This window comes from Pithys albifrons, chromosome 20 (genome assembly GCF_047495875.1).
Source record: "Pithys albifrons albifrons isolate INPA30051 chromosome 20, PitAlb_v1, whole genome shotgun sequence".
NCBI lineage: Eukaryota > Metazoa > Chordata > Aves > Passeriformes > Thamnophilidae > Pithys > Pithys albifrons.
Genome location: NC_092477.1, coordinates 5,585,490 through 5,603,415, shown reverse-complemented (window position 1 = coordinate 5,603,415; position 17,926 = coordinate 5,585,490). Strand labels below are relative to the sequence as shown.

The 17,926-nt window shown below is 47.0% G+C and overlaps 1 protein-coding gene across 1 annotated transcript in view; it reads right to left on the bottom strand.

Annotated features, from left to right (window-relative positions):
- PAPPA (pappalysin 1) overlaps positions 1-17,926 on the bottom strand; it is a 181,106-nt gene that overhangs the window by 17,307 nt on the left and 145,873 nt on the right. Inside the window, exons 17-21 of the mRNA XM_071574522.1 lie at positions 17,239-17,410; positions 13,713-13,860; positions 10,956-11,065; positions 4,342-4,413; positions 1-99 (exon numbers count right to left, since the gene is read on the bottom strand). Of these exons, the coding sequence (XP_071430623.1) occupies positions 1-99; positions 4,342-4,413; positions 10,956-11,065; positions 13,713-13,860; positions 17,239-17,410 (601 nt within the window). The remainder of the gene's footprint in view (positions 100-4,341; positions 4,414-10,955; positions 11,066-13,712; positions 13,861-17,238; positions 17,411-17,926) is intronic.

The window sequence follows — 17,926 nt, the reverse complement described above, 5'->3', positions numbered from 1 at the left end:
CTTTTTGGTCTTGACTGTTGAGGCGCAGCAGTCCCCACCATCATAGTTGCAGAAGGCTCTGTTGTTGATGGAGTCACAGTAGTTATCTCCCATGAAAGGCTGAAAAAGGATAAAAACAGGAAAAGACTGAGACCATGGATGTGGATAAAGTAAGCATCCCTCTACAAAGACAGGCTGGGAAAATTGGGGCTATTCAATGTGGAGAAGAGAAGGTTGTGTGGAGACCTCATGGCACCTTCCAGTGCCTATAAGGAAGTCAGAGAGGGATTGTTCATCAGAAACTGGAGTGAGAGGATGATGAATGGCCTCAAACTGAAAGAAGAGAAATTTGGGTTAGTTATACAGAAAAAAATCTTCCCTGTGAAGGTGGTGAGGCCCTGGCACAGGTTGCCCAGAGCAGCTGTGGCTGCCCCATCCCTGAAAGTGTCCAAGTCAGGTTGGCCAGGGTTTGGAGCAATCTGGTCTTGTGGAAAGTGTCCCTGTCCATGGCAGGGGTTGGAAGAAGATGATATTCAATGCCCTTTTCAACCTAGAGTGGTTTTTCTGGGATGCTATGATTCTAAAACCTATAACAATATGTCAGAAGAAAAACACAGAGGCCATATATTGTAACATTACCAAGTGCCCTGAAAAGCAAGAGATAATTATTCCCCTTTCCCTTCAAAGCAGACAGAAAAAAAATAAAAGGACAGTAGATAGAAGGGAAATGAACCCTTGTTGGCTTTTCACATCCCACATAAGAGGATGCCTCAGGAATATTAATTTGGCTAGACCCAGAGACAGCATCCAGGCATCTGAAACTGTGGCACCTTTGATAATTTTAAGCTAACCTTCCAAAACTGTGTGGGGTAAGAAGAAGGTTATGTATTGCAGCAAAATGGGCTTGCTTTTAATAGCTGTGCTTTTCACCACAGTTCTCCCAACTATGCAACACGTGTCAGCAACGAGGGCACAAAAATCACAAAGAGAAATGGAAGTGGTTTGAGCTCAGCACAGGGACCATGTGCTCCTGTTCTCTGACCAGCAGTAACTGTGTGTGACCTTGGCCATGGCACATAATCTTCCTCCACTCCACAGCTCAGAGCTGGGATAATGGCAATTATTCAGAGGGACTTTGTGGAGAGCTTTTAAGTAAAATTCATAAATCACCTTGAAAAAGGAAAATGTGGTCAGTATTCTGTGCAATGGGATTGCTACTCCATGTGCTGCACAGGACCTGAGTGACAACCTTTCTGAAGAAAAGACTTGAAGTCTTTCATTACACATTGGAGTCCTTTTGGTCAGCAAGTACAGGAGTCTTTCTTGGAAGTCAAAACTGTGCCGGATGATAAAAAAGGTCCCCTATGAGAACTCCAGGCAGCAATGAATGCTCAGAAAAATGGATTCTCTGCAGAGAGTTCAGCCATATCTCTGTAACACTTATCCATGCACAGGCTCCTGGGGCCATTCCCACTTTATGTGCTCTTTGGAAAATTTGTTTAGTATTCACTGAGAAAAGCACACCAGAGACTTTCTTACAAGAAAGTATCATTGCAGAGGAGGTGGGGTGGCTTGTGAAGGTTTCCTGGAGGATGTTACAGCAATTGCAGTACCAGAAGCTCCCTGATGATGGACAGCTGAAGAACCAGCCATGGGAGCTCACCAATCTCTCACCCCAGAGAAAGTCATGCCCATGTCCATCAGTATTGAAATGGACTCTGTGGAGCAGTGAAAATGCACAGTTTTATTGCTGATGTGTTGTAGATTTAAATATTTCTATCAGGGTATAGGAAATTCAGCCAATAATGGCAATGTGAGACCATGGCAGGACTACCAGTAGGTGACAGATTCATTGTATGACACTTGTTTAGTGATGCAAATATTGCAGATGTTGGCAAGGAAATCATAGTTACAGTGTGAGGCTCCTGTCGCTTTAAACTGCCATAACTCCATTGATTTCCTCAGATATTGACTTATTTATACAGGCAAAGACTTTGACTTGTAAATGCCCTTCCAATTTAATAAATATGCAAAGAGTTAAAAGGCAATGATCTATAAATAGACGAAGAGATATTCTGATGCCAATATGGTCATATTTGAAACCATGAACTTTGCCCAACCTCCTATGAAATTTTGTAGGCTTCTCCATATTTCCCTTGTGCTGTGCCTGCCTGTCAAGAAAGTCTTGACTTTAATTTTCCATGTCTGTGCCTGTACCCTACACCTATGAATGCTGGAAAAATCAGTAAAAGAAACTTGTGGAAGAGTTTGCTCTGGCACAGACTAGGCAAGCCAGTCCTTTGGAGGAGAAGAATGGGATCAAAATCCTCATTTGGGAGAGCCTGGAGGTCTGGCTGTGGAGGGTAAGGTCTCCATAGCTCTTCCTGCATGTCTCAGTGCTCTGATACTTTTGAAGGACTATACAGGTAATCCAGAGGCACTAATTTTTTACTGAAATACCTAAGTTAGGTGCTGAGAAGTAAGGGGTTGACTCATAAACCTCTGTTCCTGCCACTAGGGAGCGACAAAAAATCACATTGCAGCAGCAGCCGGGGTTCCCACTGCGATCACCAAGAGCCAAATAGTGCCCCACTTACAGCTCCCTATTCAGGGAACCCTCTCTAATGCTGAGGATGTCCATACATTAGGGACTGTATCAGCTTAATGGCCCAGTGTTATTGACCTACTGGCTTATTACTCCCTATTTCCATAGTTGTGGAAAAAAAAAATAAAGTCTTGGTGAAGATGGCATTTCTTTTGAAATCTTAATGCCAGAGAACAAGCTCTGGCCCATCTGTGGATCCTGGAAGCATCATGCTCTAAAAATGATGCTAGAGGCCATTATCAATTGTCTGGGCAAAGCCTTCCAAGATGATAGATGGCAATGCAGTGACACTGCTGAATGAATGTTGAAAAGAAGAAAGTTCCTACTGATGCAGAGGGCTCTGGCAATTAGCAGTGATGGAAGGCAAGAAAATGCTGAGAAGAAGCATGTCAGTAATAATGGCTTCTGGTAAATTATTACATCATTGCAAAGTTTGCCTCAGTAACAACTATCCTTAAACAGCAGGAGAATGGATACCCAATGGTGCATCAGCACCTGAATGGCATTTCTTAATGGTCCCGGGATGTTATTTCAGCTCTCTTTGGAGAATGGGGGCTCCCAGCCAGTCTGCATGAAAGCGATGTGTGAGAGGGCTTATGACATTCAGAGCACTGACAGCAGAATGCTTTTCATTTAGGGAACAACTAGACAGAGACTATTACATTGTTGGAGAGTTATTACCCTCTTGGGCCCAACATTTGTATGCGAAGGAAACCTGTCTTTCCCTTCAAGACAAATCCCATCGCGCAGCAATGTGGTCTGGAGCTTTGTGTCAGATTTAGGAATTCTGTCCCCTGTTCTGCCACGTTGGGCAAATAATTTCAATGTGCTTGTAAAACTGGGTAACTGGGTGCTGAGAGCACGGTCAGTGCAGCATAAAGTCAGGAGATGTGGGGGGAAGACACAGCTCTGCCACTACCCATCTCTGTAACCAAAGCAGCCAACTATCCCTCTGCCTGTGAGCAAGAATGGGACTGGAGCTTCCCAAATTTAGAGGTACCACAAGGTTTGACTTCTTGACATGGGTGAGTTACTCAAGGGCTGGCACAATGGGAACCACATGAGTGCCCTGATCCAGACAGAGGTGCTCCACTCTTGTTTAACCACTGGAAGCATCTTAAGTCTTCTCAGACTTTTCAAAGACTGCTGCCAGCAGAAACAACATCCTTTAAAATAATTGCTTTCTTCAAGTAACACACAAGACTATAAAATTGTATCACAGATGAAATGTAACTGTGTGTTTCTGATTATTCTTTTCTGGTTCAGATAGAGGTTCAGTGGAGGGATATGCTGTTTTCTCACTGTCCAGCTGTGCTGTCCAGCCAGTGGTCTCATTTCTGTCTCTGGCTTTCCTGAAGTTTCTCTCCACACACTAATGCCCAAAGCTTAGATGGCCTTGGAAAGAATTGCCCCTCTAATAATGTGTCAAAATCAAGGACAAACAACTGACAGTTTTTGCAACTTCCCAGAAACTCCCAAATTCTCAGAAATTCCTTTGGTCTACCAATGTTTTTGAGCTACTTGATCATTGTAACTCTTGTGAGAGTCACTCAACCATTGGCTCTAGGAAAACCACCCATTTCACTATTTAGTGTCAGAACTGATGAAGGCAATCACAGTCTGGTTGACAGGATGATCAGGGCAAAATCCTCCTTGCCCCACTTGAAAACCAGCACTTGCAGCCCATGTGCCTGCAGTGACTGTTCCTGTAGGATTTAGGAGCCAGCACGGACCACCTGAGCTAACACCAAACTCACCTCGCAGCCTTTGACACAATGAATCAGGGAAGGGTGAGGATACCACTTGAGTCCCGCTGTGCAGACAACGCTCTGAAGGGAAGTAGGAAAAAAAAGCAACAGGTTAAGACAAAGAAATCAGTGTACAGAAAGTCCTGCTGGCTTCTCTGGCTCTCCTGTACTTAACCAATCAAGTTGAGTTCCTAACACCTCTTGTGTTCTCAGGACCTGGCTGTCCTCCAGGTATTTACAAGAAGTGTTGGACTTGACACTTGCAATAACAGAGCATTTGAGATTAAAATAATATTTAAGGTTCTCCTAAGATGTCATGTCCAATATTTCACTCATGGTAGGCGAACATGGCTGGGAAAGGCAAAGGCACAGGTCCACTGTCTTGCTCTTGGGTAGTGGGTAGATATTTTAGGAATTCATTTAGGGATTTCTTTGGTGCTGCAAAGCATTGCTGTGTTTCACTGCTCATTGTACCTGGGCTTCTTGAAGATGGAAGCAGCTAAAGGTGGATTTTCAGGAACATTTTAGCCCCATCTTACATAAAAGCACCTCCCACCACACACTTTCAGATTAACCAACCAGCATCATCTGCTGCATTTTATGAGCTTTATAATAATTTCTATACCAATTCTGTCTACAGTTTTTCTAGAAGAAAAATGTTGGACTGCCTAGTTTTGGGCAAAAATGAACAGTCTCTGAAATGATGACGCAGCCAGGACAACTATATACATGGATATTTAGATTTTAAGAGTGGATGAGACCTTTGGCTAGTCGGTGGAGATGGTGGCTCAATGCCATGGAGGTCCTGGAGATAGGACTCCCATCCATTCAGTAGGGCATTGGGCACAATGTTCATTTGGGGTTATTGCCTGTGATGGAGCACTACACTGTCCAGTTGGGCAAGATGAACACACAGGCACTCACCTAAAGAGAGGGGTAGGGGTTGAATGGAGGCCTGGGGAAGGAAGGGATTAACATTTGGAAAGACCCACCACATAAGCCATCCCCTCCCCTGTTTATCTGAGAGCTAATTTAATCCATCTGCAGGGGAACCTCAGTGTGTTTTTACAGTTTCTGTCATTTGAGGCTTACCTGGCCTGCGCTTGAAAAAGGACTTTTATACTATCTGACTGTGACTGTTTATCTTTCCGATGCTCTCGGATTTTCCACTATTAGTCAAGTCCTGTTTGCCCCACCTGCCTCGCAACAGGGCCCATCTGTGTGAGTGGAAAAGTGGCTGGGAGAGGGTGGAGGATGCTGTTTAACCCCCAGGAGGGTGGCTGCAAGGTGTGGGGGCCCTGAGGTGTCACACATTCCCCCAGAGCTCTTGACAGCTGGAGATTTCCAGGCTGTTGCCTGCCACAAATGGTGAGTTTTGGGATTTCCCTCCACCCTCTTCTCTTTATTGCACTTCAGAGGAAAAAGAAAGGAAACTTTTCTAGGTTTGAAAATAAACAAGGCCAGTCAACAGACCGGGAGCAGGCAGAGTAAAGGAAACAGTTCAAGAGCATTTGAAACCAAGAATCAAAACAAAGTAGAAAAAATCAAGCATTTGCCTCCTGTATCCAAGGCCAGCAGACAATAAGTGGAAGAAACACACTGCAAAGAGCATCTCACATTCCCCTGGTAAGAAGCATCAATATTTACAAAAGCTCTCACTATGTGTGAATGTGTGTGAGCTCACAGAGTGAACAAAAAGGGCTGGGTAGCCCTGAACCAGGCTCTGAAGAAGAAAGGAGGTTTCCAAGTGAGAGCAATCCCTCACAGAGGATGCACTGACTACTTTCCTGACCCTCCCACTACTAAAAACCCAGCACCTCCCTTACAGGAAGAGACGAAAGGCAAAGTCTCTGCTCCTCTAAGTGTTCACTCAAGGTCATCTTCAATCCCAAGAACTGCAAAACCTGGGACAGGACATCTTCCAGGGAATAGGAATGCAGCCCCAGACTGCTCTCCATAGTGTGGGAAAGCCAGGTGACCTTGTGCCAGCTTAATCACTGGGTCAGTGGGACATTCTCATTGCTCCTGGGTGGCACCTGCCAACAGCTTTGTACCAGTTAATTTGCCCTGCCCTTTGCTAATGGAGCTGAATTCAACCCTGCTAACATTCATAGAACAGGAAGCAGAGGGAAGAACCCTCTGCCATGGTACTGGTTCCTCTTGCTGTTTTTTCAAGCCCTCAATTCCCACCACCCAGCCTGTTTGTACCCTCAGGCTGCTGCAGTGCCGTGTGCGATGCAACAGGAGAGGGGGTGTGTGTAAAGGGAGAGACTGGGTTAGAAAACTGAGAAATTGGGAATGATTTAGGTTTCTGGGCATAATTTCTGCCTCCTGTGGTGCAAGCAGGCTTACAGATGACACAGGGTGCTGCATGGGGCAGCTGAGATGCACAAATGAGCAAAAAGCAAGCAAGGATGGGTATAGATGGCACATGACCATGATCCAACAGAATTAGCGCACACAGAAAGCAAGGTGGAGTCAGAAGGCCAACACAGGAGGAGGTAAGAGGTGAGTGGAAGAACCACATCCAACACATGCCAGGTGGCACATGGAGAAAGCCCATTTGGCCAGTGCCCCGGTGAGCCCCATCCTCTGCACTGCCACTGCTCCATGCTGCTGTGGTGACATATGCTGCCCTCCTGGACCCAGCTCCCCACATGCAATGGCTTCTGCAGCACAGCTGCCCTCACACACGGGCCAACGCTGTGCAGCCGGGGTGGCTTGACTCCAGTGCTGTCCTCAGCCCAGAAACACCACCCAGCCACATCTGCGGTCGGTGGCTGGGATTCCATCTGCTGCAAAGGGAGAGGGAGCCAGGCTGTGCTCCCACAGTAGGTAACAAAGAGCCAAGAAAGCAAATCAAGCTGTCATTTTCTCCCTGTGAGGGAAGACCCAGGGCCTCTGGTCACGGCGCTTCCCTCACATGGTGGGACTAACACAATGATGTCAACCCTTTGTGGGCTGCAGAGGGGATTGGGTTTCCCCCAGAGAGGCCAGTGGAGAGCTCTCCTCCACCTTAGATGGGTCTAGTGTCCCTCAGGGCTAAAACCCAGGGACTGGCATCTACTGGTCTCATCTAACTCGCTCCTCAGGCACTAAAAGAACATGACAATTAACCATAGGCTTAATGTGGTCGAGGTGAGGGGATTGGCCCAGAGAGACATGGCACTTTGGGGATGCTTTGTCCTGTAGCTACAGACAGGCTGGGATCTGTTCTCCTGGGTTCTGAGAAGCTGCACTGCAACTGGTCATATCACTGTTCTGTGTCTCAGTTTCCCTGCAGCGAAATGAGACCAAAACTCACAAAAAAGGATGGAGGAAAACAGCAAAGCTTAAATGAGTAGCAGAGTATTTTAAAACCATTCTCATTAACGGTTTTTGGACAGTTAAAAATCTCAGGGCTTGGAGTTCATATGGGAAAACACAATGCCAGCTGCCAGGCAGTGTCCTTGGTATACAGAGAGGCCATGGCCATGCTCAGCCCAGCAGTGACAGGGCACACCAACACTTTAAGGGCTCTCCCAGGCAGTCATGTGCCTGCTGACTGTTTGGCCTGCTCCTACTCAGCACAAAGGCAAGAACCCAAACTCAGACAACCTAAGAAATTAGGTGTCTGTCTTGTTTCTCTGCAGTCAGTGGGAAAGAGTTGTCAAGCTGTCTCTCTGAGCTATTTCCCTTTTTTCTCCCCACTTCCTGCATAGTCTTGGGTCTTGGCAGCTCTATCCATTGGAGCCTTCAGGCGCTCAGTGCCCCGTGACACGTAGGGTGAAGGGGAAATCATAGGACAGCAGTGGCTACTCCCAACACTGCCCACTGCAGAAGAACAGAGGTACAGAAGATTTCAGGTGGGTTTTTTTCTTGCTGAAAATACTGATTTGGAAGGCACTGCCAACTTATACTGATTGCAACAAACTGTTTCAGGCCCAACAAAGCAACTCAACCTAAACCAATTCTGCAAAACACAGTAATATTTAGACATTTTTGAAATGAAATATCTGTTGTTGTTCCTTTGAGAGGACATATAATTTCTAAGGGGTTTTGTTTTTCGTTTTTGGGGGTTTTTTCATTTTAATTAACCAAAGTTTACAAAATCTCCTTGGAAATGAAACGCTGCGTTATGTTCAAACCAACATGTTTTTTCCTCCAATTTTTTGGTTCACCAAAAATCACAACAACAACAAAAAAAGAGTCACTTTGATTAGGGAAAAACATTTTTTTTTTCAAATTTAACAGAACTTTGAGTGAACCGAAAAATCAAGTGATTTGCACAGCTCTGCTCTAAACAACCCCCAGAGGTCGGATGGTCCCTTCTTCCCACTTTACTTCCATAACAGATGTTGCCTGAGCAGCTACACACAATTCCTTTTTTATTCTTGCCAGCTCTCCCTGTGTTTTCTCTGCCTCCATCCCCTCAAAGGTAAATGCCGCAAGATTGGTCCTGCCTTTACCTTCATCCCATCCTGCCCTCATTTGTACTTTACTTGTGCCTGAAATTAAGTAACCAAAAGTGTTTCCTTTGCGTCATTCAAGTGCTGTGAGATGTACAAAGACTTGCGTGTAAATACAACCAGCTGCTCCCTTTGCTCATGTGGCACAACTGCAAACTGTCACTGACCATAAACAGAGACACGGATTATTAATGATATATAACCCATTGCCATGGGGACCTTCACCTAAGGCATCCCAGTCCCATCTATCCAGGGTCTTCCCAGTCCCACCAGAAGCAGCATTTCCCCCAGTGGAACCCCATGAGGTACCTCTCGCTGTCGGTGACATCCCCTTATCTTCAGAGTTTAATAAGATGGATGTTTCACAGCTACCAAAGAAGTCCCCTCTGATATGTCTCAGCATCATCCTGCTTGTATCTGAAAGGCTCTCCTCCATCTCCCACCACAAGTTTTCAACCCCAGATCTCACCCTCTAGTTACAAAGTATGGGGTCAAACTTGTATCTGCTCGCAGACTAAAACTCTTGCAAGATTCTCACATCAGGGTGGAAAAAGGTCTTATTTGCCACTGTACTTTTGGAAACCATGACTTCTCCTCCATCCTTCACTCCCCTCATCTCCCCCTTTACTACTCTATGTTTTCCCTGCTGCCTAATGAGCCCTCCAGAGACCTGCAGGTATAAAACTCGTTATAGCTCCCTCTGCGTACCCGCATCAATAAGCGAAGGAGTGCAGAGAGAACGGGAGGGAAGCTGTCACTTTATTTCCCCATGAATTACAAACCACTTTAAAGTCTGGCACTTGGGAAAGGGCTGGTGAGAAATTACCCCTCATACAGAGATAGGGCTTTTCTTTATGTTTCTTGCCAGAAACTTGGCAAAGCCTCAGCTTAGGCAGTCATAGAATCTCAGCGTCTGGAGTGAATGGGAAGCTGGGAATGACACTATGAGCTTGTCATATTGTATGGACTTAGGTTTCCCACTTCTTTCCAGGATTTATTCTCTTGCTCTGTATGAAATAGGAAAGTACAAAGTGGTGGAGATTTTTGGAGCAGCTCACTACCCACAGCCAAGGCCAGATTTAAAAAATTCCAAACCCCGGGCGCACATTTAGGCATGTAGAGAAGCAAATAGACTGTCAAAGCTGCTCAGGACATGCTGGGGCTGTGTTGGCTGCTTGTTCTCCTCCTTAATGAAGTTCAAGTGTGTAAAACAAGCTCCTACAAAGGCAGGGCCAAGTATGTAAAAGCCAGCAGTGTTTGTTCATAAGCACCACCAGCAACTTGCACCCTGGTGACACCTGATGTGTCAACATCTTCCAACAGGTGCTGGAGCGTGTCCAGTTAGACCTTTACACCTGCAGAACTACTGTGTGGGCACAAGCACCTGGTCACATGCATTTGTATGCAGGAGGCACGTGAGGGTTTTCAGGACAAGGTGGATGAGTGTGTCTCCTACTGGCATCCAAGTGTAGGCATGAAACCAAACAGCTGTTTGCTGCAAGCAGCCTCTGCATGCAGGGTGGGTGTCTGTGCAAGGTGCACATGGGTGAGCACATCCCCATCAGTGCACACTGGCACTGGTGTGTGCTGGAGGGCGCTCAGGATGAAGTGTCAGGAGCAGTTCATGCTGGCTGTGCGTTTGCAGCAGGCAGGAGAGAGAAGTGGTGACCTCTGGAAGGGGCTGTGCTGAGCAGGCAGCTCTCGCATGCGGGCGGAGGGGCGGGGGGAGCACTCAGCCAGCTCTGCAGGGTCGGGAAAGGAAATACCCTCTGTATCAACTTCTTTTGTCATCCAAAAGCAGCGCAGAAAAATCCAGCCCTGCCACCCAAAGAATGCACAATACGGAACAGGAGGAAGAAAATAAAACCTGGCCAGTGCCCTTTCTCTCACCGTCTGTCACATCTTCCTGTGTCATGAATCCCATTTTCAGATCAGACCCCACTGATCTGAGGCCTTTACCTTGAACTGATTTTCAGTGGGAAAACACAGAGAGAAAGAAACTTGGAGAGAAAGCCACCACATTACTGGAACAACATGCAAAGACACAACAAAAATCAGGAATTCTTTCCTAAAGGGCAGAATTCCCCATTTCCCCCTCATCAAATGAGCCACAGGTAATGTGTGCTTATAAACATTCAGCAAGGGATACAGTTAGTGCAGTTGTCAGGAACCGACCTTCACTCTCTGAGGGTTCATCCAGTGCTGAATGTCTTGCACTGTCTCGTTCATGCGCAGGAGGATGGGCTCGTGACTGTGATCCAGACATGAGGTGGTACACTCTGTGCCTGTATAAAACACAGGGAGGATAAAGTTAAGGATAAAACAAGTAGCTCCTGACCCTTTCAGTATCCTTCCAGCTGAAGGACAGGATTATGGCTCGTTTTTCCTAAATTGCAATTAGCAGTCAACCATAACTATCACATATCTCTGAGCCACACATGAAGTGCTGAGCACAACCCTGTGCTCAGCAGCAGAGCGTGGGGGTGGCAGATATTCCAGGGCCTTTTTGTATGAGCTGCAAACCTAGGTATTTCTCTGGCTATTAACTCCAAGAAAGGGGTCAGATTTTGTGCTTTCTGATCATCAGGAAAACACGATTTTTTTTCCATTTCAACTGCTCTTTCAAGCCAATGGGACTGATGAGGCAGAGGTTGTCAAACTCATCTCACCAGTGTCATGACAAAACCTACTGTTTGATCTGTCAAATTTATAGACCTCCAATAATAATCATTCAGAGGCTGACCAAACCTAATGATTTTGGAGATGAACTATCACCAAAGTCCCACAGTCGATAAGAAGTACACAGAGAGGTAATGATGGCTTTGTTCACACATAAACCTGCTTTTTCTCTGATTAACTGTCATGCCCAGTGGGAATCCTGTCCTTTCTTTATTAAAACATGCTGCGATACTCTGCAGCAATATCCCAGAGCCCTGTGGTGACACAACCATAAGCCCTAGTGTGCTGGACCATTACCATTTCCCCCCTGGAAAATCACTCTTGAATGGCACAGCTGCTGCAAACATGTCATTAGGATTTCTGCACTCCAATCAGTGCTGGGGGAGGAATTAATCTCTGCACTGGTTTGGAGAGTTGAACCTTCGGCTCAACACACGCCTCAGCCTGGAAGGGCAGATTAGGTGTCTGAGGAATTACTGAAGGTGTGTGGGATTCATAGTGACCATGACTGGATGCTCTTATTTTCCCCACCTGCTTCTGCCTTCTCACATTCTCCACATGGAGGAGTCAGTGGGAGCAGTTAGACCTGGGCTGCTGAGCTGGGGAAGACAGGGAGCACTTGGAGTTTGCTTTGCTTTCCCAGGGCACATGGTAGTGGCTCTACAGACCCTCTGGATGAGGCCCATTGACACCACCCCCATGCTGAGTGAGTGGCAGGAGAGCACCTTCTCACAAGGACATCGATCAGGCTTCCAAAAATGCAAAGGTGAGAGGAAAACTCCAAGATCGGATGCCATAAGGTGGTTCTGGGTGAGCCTACAAAGAGCGTGGTATGTCTCCATCTGCTGAGGATGAGCCAGATCTTGCTGAGCTCTAAATCCTTCCCTAGAGAGAGTCACAAGAGTGTAGAGGATCTGTCCCATGCATCCCTCACCTCCATGATGCTGTATGATCCCATCCTGGGATCAGGCCCACCAGTCCTTGCACCTGGGATTGGCACCTGCTGACAGCAATGGGAGATGAGTGATGGCTGGCAGGCGCTCACTGCCTGATCAGCTGCAGACCCTCCTGCTTCCAGCACTGAGATGCTCCTCACCAAAGCAGGAATTAGGATTTCTGCCCTTGCAGAAACCTGTCCAGGCCTGGAGGTAACCTCATCTCAAGGGTAAAACACCTCGCCACATTAAGAGTCGCCCGCTCCCTGCTCGCTCTCCCGCACTCTGCCACGCTCTGTACAGAAGGAGCGACTCGGAATTGTTTTGATATATGATCTGTAATTGGCATCATTACAGAGCGGTGATCTCATCCAGGTCGTGTTCTCCTCCCCGGGGAGGGAACACAAGGAGGCTCGTGGTCCCTCGCATGGCTGCGATATAATGAGGGAGCCGCGCAAGGAGGAAATTTCTCCAAGTTCAAAGGGACAGACAGAGGGAGGAGGGGGATGGCAGGGGCTGGGAGTGGGGCTGCAGGAAGGGGCCTCGCAAATCTGTGTGGGCTGCAGCCAGTGCAGCTCCCACTGCAGCCCTTACAGCAAGGACACCCCAAAAACTGGGGCTGAAAACACAATATAGTGTGTACGATTCAGTGTGTGTCTCTCTCCCCTCTGCTTGGGTGCCACAAAGCAAAGCTGAGCACAGAAAGTCATCACCCCTTGCAGAGTGAGCAGGCATCCCAGAAGGAAGGGGGGAAATACACCTTACAAGAGCTCCTAACCAACTATCATACCAAAGGGGATGCTCAGATTGTCTCATATTCTTTCCGGAGAGACCTGAATTATCCTGGTGCTGCGTTCCCCTGTCAGCTTTTCAGCCTTTCAGCCTCTGGAGTGAGGCTGTGTGCATGTGGTGGAAGGAGTGGGACATTACAAAAGCATAACAACAAATGCAGGTACAATCCTTCCCTGCATTTTGCTAACTGGATGTGTCTCTGGCACAGTCTGCCATGCTGGCTGCCACTGAGAACCAGCTGGTCGAGAAGGCATACAATGAAACTGGAAGTGCTGCAAGGAGCAGGTAATCTGAGCATGTTACATGATGTCTGGTCTCTCAAAGTTTCACGTTTCCTAAAAGCAGTTCCCTGAAAAGCCTCCTGTAGCAGCCTCTCACTAAGGCAAGGAGGTCCATAGAAGATGACTTGAAGGACTGCAGGCTCCTTCCTCCCTCCACATCCTTCCTATCCTCCTCCTTGCCTCCTGCCCTCCTTCTCCCATCTGAGCTGTACTCCAGGAGAGATGCCAGGGGGATGCTCACACACCTATTCCGTAGCCGCCGGCGCACTGGAGCTTCAGGTGGCTGTTGAGCTGGGTGGGCAGCGTGCACTGCCCCTGCATCTCCCTGCAGAGGTGGAAGGAGCCGCTCCACGTGCCATCCTTCCGGCAGTGAATCACGTTGCTTCCACGGCCCTGGGAATGAGAGGAGACAGTGAGGATGGTCACAAAAACACCACCAAGGAGAGGCTGAAAGGTGAGAAGCGGGCAGGACTGAGCTGGGAGGAAAGTTCTCTTGGAGATGGAAGAGCCCCTGTCTGGGACTGCCAGCCCTGGGAGGCAAAAAGGAGTTTTCCTCCAAAGAATTAAAAAAAAAATAAAATAAAAGGAAACACCTGCACTGCAGACAAACACACACACACTCTTCTTCTGTGCAATGCAAGGTTTTTACAAGCCCCTTGCAAGGTCTTCACCCTAACAACAGCCTCGAGCCAGTTGCAATAAAGGTACATTCACCCCATTTGCCTTGTTTCTTGTTCTAGCAACGTTGGTGTTGAATGCAGACAACCTTTTCCCTCTTCCCATTTTCTAACCAGTTACATCATCTTTGTCTTGAAAAAGAAAGAATCCCCAATGGCCATCTGAAGGAGGAAGGAGAGCAGGACATGAGCAGGGATGCTTAGCAGGGCAGAACGTGCTCTTTAGAGCTTGTCTGCCTTGAGTGACAGCAAGCGAAGAGGTTCAGACAGACACGCACAGAGGCAGGTGGGAAGGAGAAAAAAAATCTTCTGGTGTGGGAATGGCAAGGAATAGAATATGACATTTCTCTGATAGAAAAGATTCTCTCTATGATACTGAAGAATGAATACCAAAGTCCAAGGGGAAATATCATGCCCTTTAAAAACAACAAAGGAGAGCACAGAAAATCTTTTGTCAAATCTATCCTCACGGCATTGGGGATTTCTGTGCAAGCTGTTCTGTGGGATCTGCAAGCCCAACTGCCATGGGGTAATGAAGGATATTCAACAGGAGGTTGTCTGGTGTGGCTTGGCTCCAAACCTCCTGTGGGGGCCTTGCCGGGTGGGAGACCCATGCAGGATCTCTGCTTCTCCTCACTCATTGTACGTTTCGGGCACATAGCCTGCAGTTTACCCACCCTGCTTTGGAGACTGTGACGGGTATCTTTGAGGGTCCTTTAATGTGCTGTCCATGCTGGTGTCCCTGCAGGGCTGATGAACTTTTCTGAGGAGCTCTTGCCCCTGATCCACACCCAGTATTGCAAGGGACCTGCACAAGCCCCTGGTACCAGAGTGCAATATGTCAGTCTTCAGTGTTAGTCTTGTCCTTAATATCCTGATTTGTTTTTCTTTTTTTCTTTTTTTTTTCTTTTTTTTGCTCAGCTTTGTTGATGGACACAGTGTTTAGTGAGTTGCAAAGTGGCCTTAGCGGCAGACTACTGTGTGGGACCTGCTTCCCCTTCTCTAGACATCTGGCCATTGCCAGAAGTAATAAGAAAATCCTATGAAAGGATAATGGAGCAGATGGACTCAGGGTGTGATCCAGCTTGGTGATTCTCACCTAAGGGCCAGTTTGGCAGACACTGATTAATTTAGATCTGACTGTTCATATGATTTGTGCACAATATTCAGAAATGGAAGACCCTTGCTCTGGTGCCAGGGGAGGTACCTGCTTAAATGACCATTACATTCCTGGTGATTAAGAGATGCTGGATGTACAGCCAAGTAATGATCTTTCAGTGTGGTGACAGAGTCAGGAATAAATTGCTAAATGATAATTGAGCACAATTTGCTGTTTTAGCAAATGTGGTGCACTTCCATTGCCATTTCCATGCCAGGGTTCAAGCGTGATTCTCAAAGGTGAGCCATGAAACCTGATTTATGTTCCGGGAGCTGGCTGTGCTTGAGGGTACTATTGTATAGTTTCTGCAACATACTCAGAGATCCCAGGATATCCATTGCTATAGTAACATACTGTCCATCACTCCCTGACCTGCAAAATCTCCTGTGAAAATCCCTGCTGGGTTTCTTGCTTGGATGCAACGTGTATTATCACCTTATATAGCTGAGAGAGACTTAGTGGGGTTTAATCCTTAAATAATTAACACCTCTCAAGTGGTTCTGGCTTGTTCCAGGAGTCCTCCCCTGTTCTCCTGTAGCTTATTTTCTGGGATATCTGAAAATACCTTTCTCTGCAAATCCCTCTCTCAAGATGTTATCTGCTCTTTGCCCAAGGTGCTTTTGCAGCTGAACAGTCACTCACACTGAATGCAGACATAGCTGTATCTCTCACTTTCCAGAGCTCACTTCATTACTGCTGTAACACTGACTTCACTACTTGCTCCTCTTTGTGTCCACATCATTTAAAAGCAAACACAAGCCCGTGACACCAGTTTTGATTTCTGGAGGCCCTGGTTTCCCTGCACTGGCAGTGATAGTACCCAGCGACGGGGCACGGCACCGGCCACCCTGACCTGTCTGAGCACATGGTAGATGCACAAAGCCACAGATGTTGTATCCCAGAGCTCCCTCCTAAACTACACCCATGCCTGTAACTTCTCATTTCACACAGCTCATAACCTCACTGTAAGAATTTACAGGAAAACCTTTTCCAGGTGCCCTGAAGCAAAACACAGGGCTCTGTCTGTTGTCCCTGTGGAGAGGGCAGGCCAGCCTGGCAGGGAAGAGGGGCAGGCAGGGGCTTTTAACAGTTGGAGAAGGCATCAGAGGTGTCTGTCACATAATTGGCCCTAGGGCCGGGTTGGTCCCTTTTTAAAAGCCTTCAGAGTCTGGAACAATATTAAACAGCCTATGACAGCTCCCTGAGGTACCTGTAGTAGCTGCAGCTTCTACATCCCTTTCTCTTCCCAAGAGTATGGAGCAGCAGCAGCACCTCTTGGAGAAGCAACTTATCTCACAAACTATCATTACCTCTGTTGAGGAAAAGTAGGCATTTCAAACAAGTTAATAAAGGCCAGACTTTCTTGTATCATGAACACAGCTCCTAGGGCATCAGAGGCAACATGCTGATTTGTGCCAGATGAGGATCTGACCCCTGATGCCAAATGACACCTTTGCAGCCAGAAAAACATGGATAGTTCACCTGAATAGCTGCAATCTCTAGAGTGTTAAATTATCATACAGCACACACAGATATGATAATGAGATTTGGAGAGAAAAGCAAGGTACAACAGAATGAACAAATGGGATGGGTGGATAACTCACACTCTACTTACTTTCATCCATTGCTCCTTATTTTCTTGCCAGATCATAGAACCACTGAGGCAGATTTTTCATCCACTTATTGTCCAGAAACAGTAAGTCCCTCACTGCTAGTCCTCTACAGGTAATAGTTAATATTGTTACTACTGTCATAAAAGTAATATTTCTGGACTCTTCACATTCTCCCTTTAATTATATGTTCCCCTTCTCCATCTCTCTGCCTCTGTCTCAGAAGAGCTCAGTGGCACTCAGCCCCTCCAAGATGAGACTCCTTAGGGAACATATGATAAACCCACATTTTTGGGCTGAGGTAATTTGGATAAGGGAGACTCACCGACTGACTGTCGTCATCCTCACACTTGATGCGGCACTCGCTGTTGAACTGGAAGCCGTTGGTGCACTGGTAGAGCCCGTGGAACTTGGAAGGTGGAGGGTCACAGGTAACGGGAACACAAGCGCCTCGCAGCCACGTGCCATCTTGTGTGCACTGGATCTTAAAGGCTCGCCTTTTTGTGCAGAAAAAAAAGACCATTTATGAGTGGCTGAGTCAGCTGAGAGCCTCTCAAGCCTCTGAGCTCTGCTAGCAGGTTGCAGGGGATGGGTGTGCTTTTGCTTTTAACACTTGGGGAACAAGTTGTGAACGTGCGTCATGAGGTCTCTGAGCAAAAATAACGATTATTTGCAAAAGCAACACTGAGCTGCCCAGCCTAAACTCCTCTTTTGGCCTCAGACATGTCTCCCAAAAACTCAGCTTCCCAGGTTTGTGGGCTGTGGTTGGTTTGAAGTGGGTTTGTGCAGAGTCAGATGTATATGATGGCACTAACCCTTTCCTGCAGGCTTTCAAAGGGGACTCCCCAGGCTGAGTATCAAAGGGGTATTTCTAAGGCAAGGTCTGTTTTTTGAGCACTGGTCAGGATTTTCAAAGAAGCCTAATTGAGCTAGGTGTCTAAATCCCCTTGAAACTGCACAGCTTTTCATGGAGGAATTGCTCCATGCTATTCCCTGCAGCACATATAGTCTGT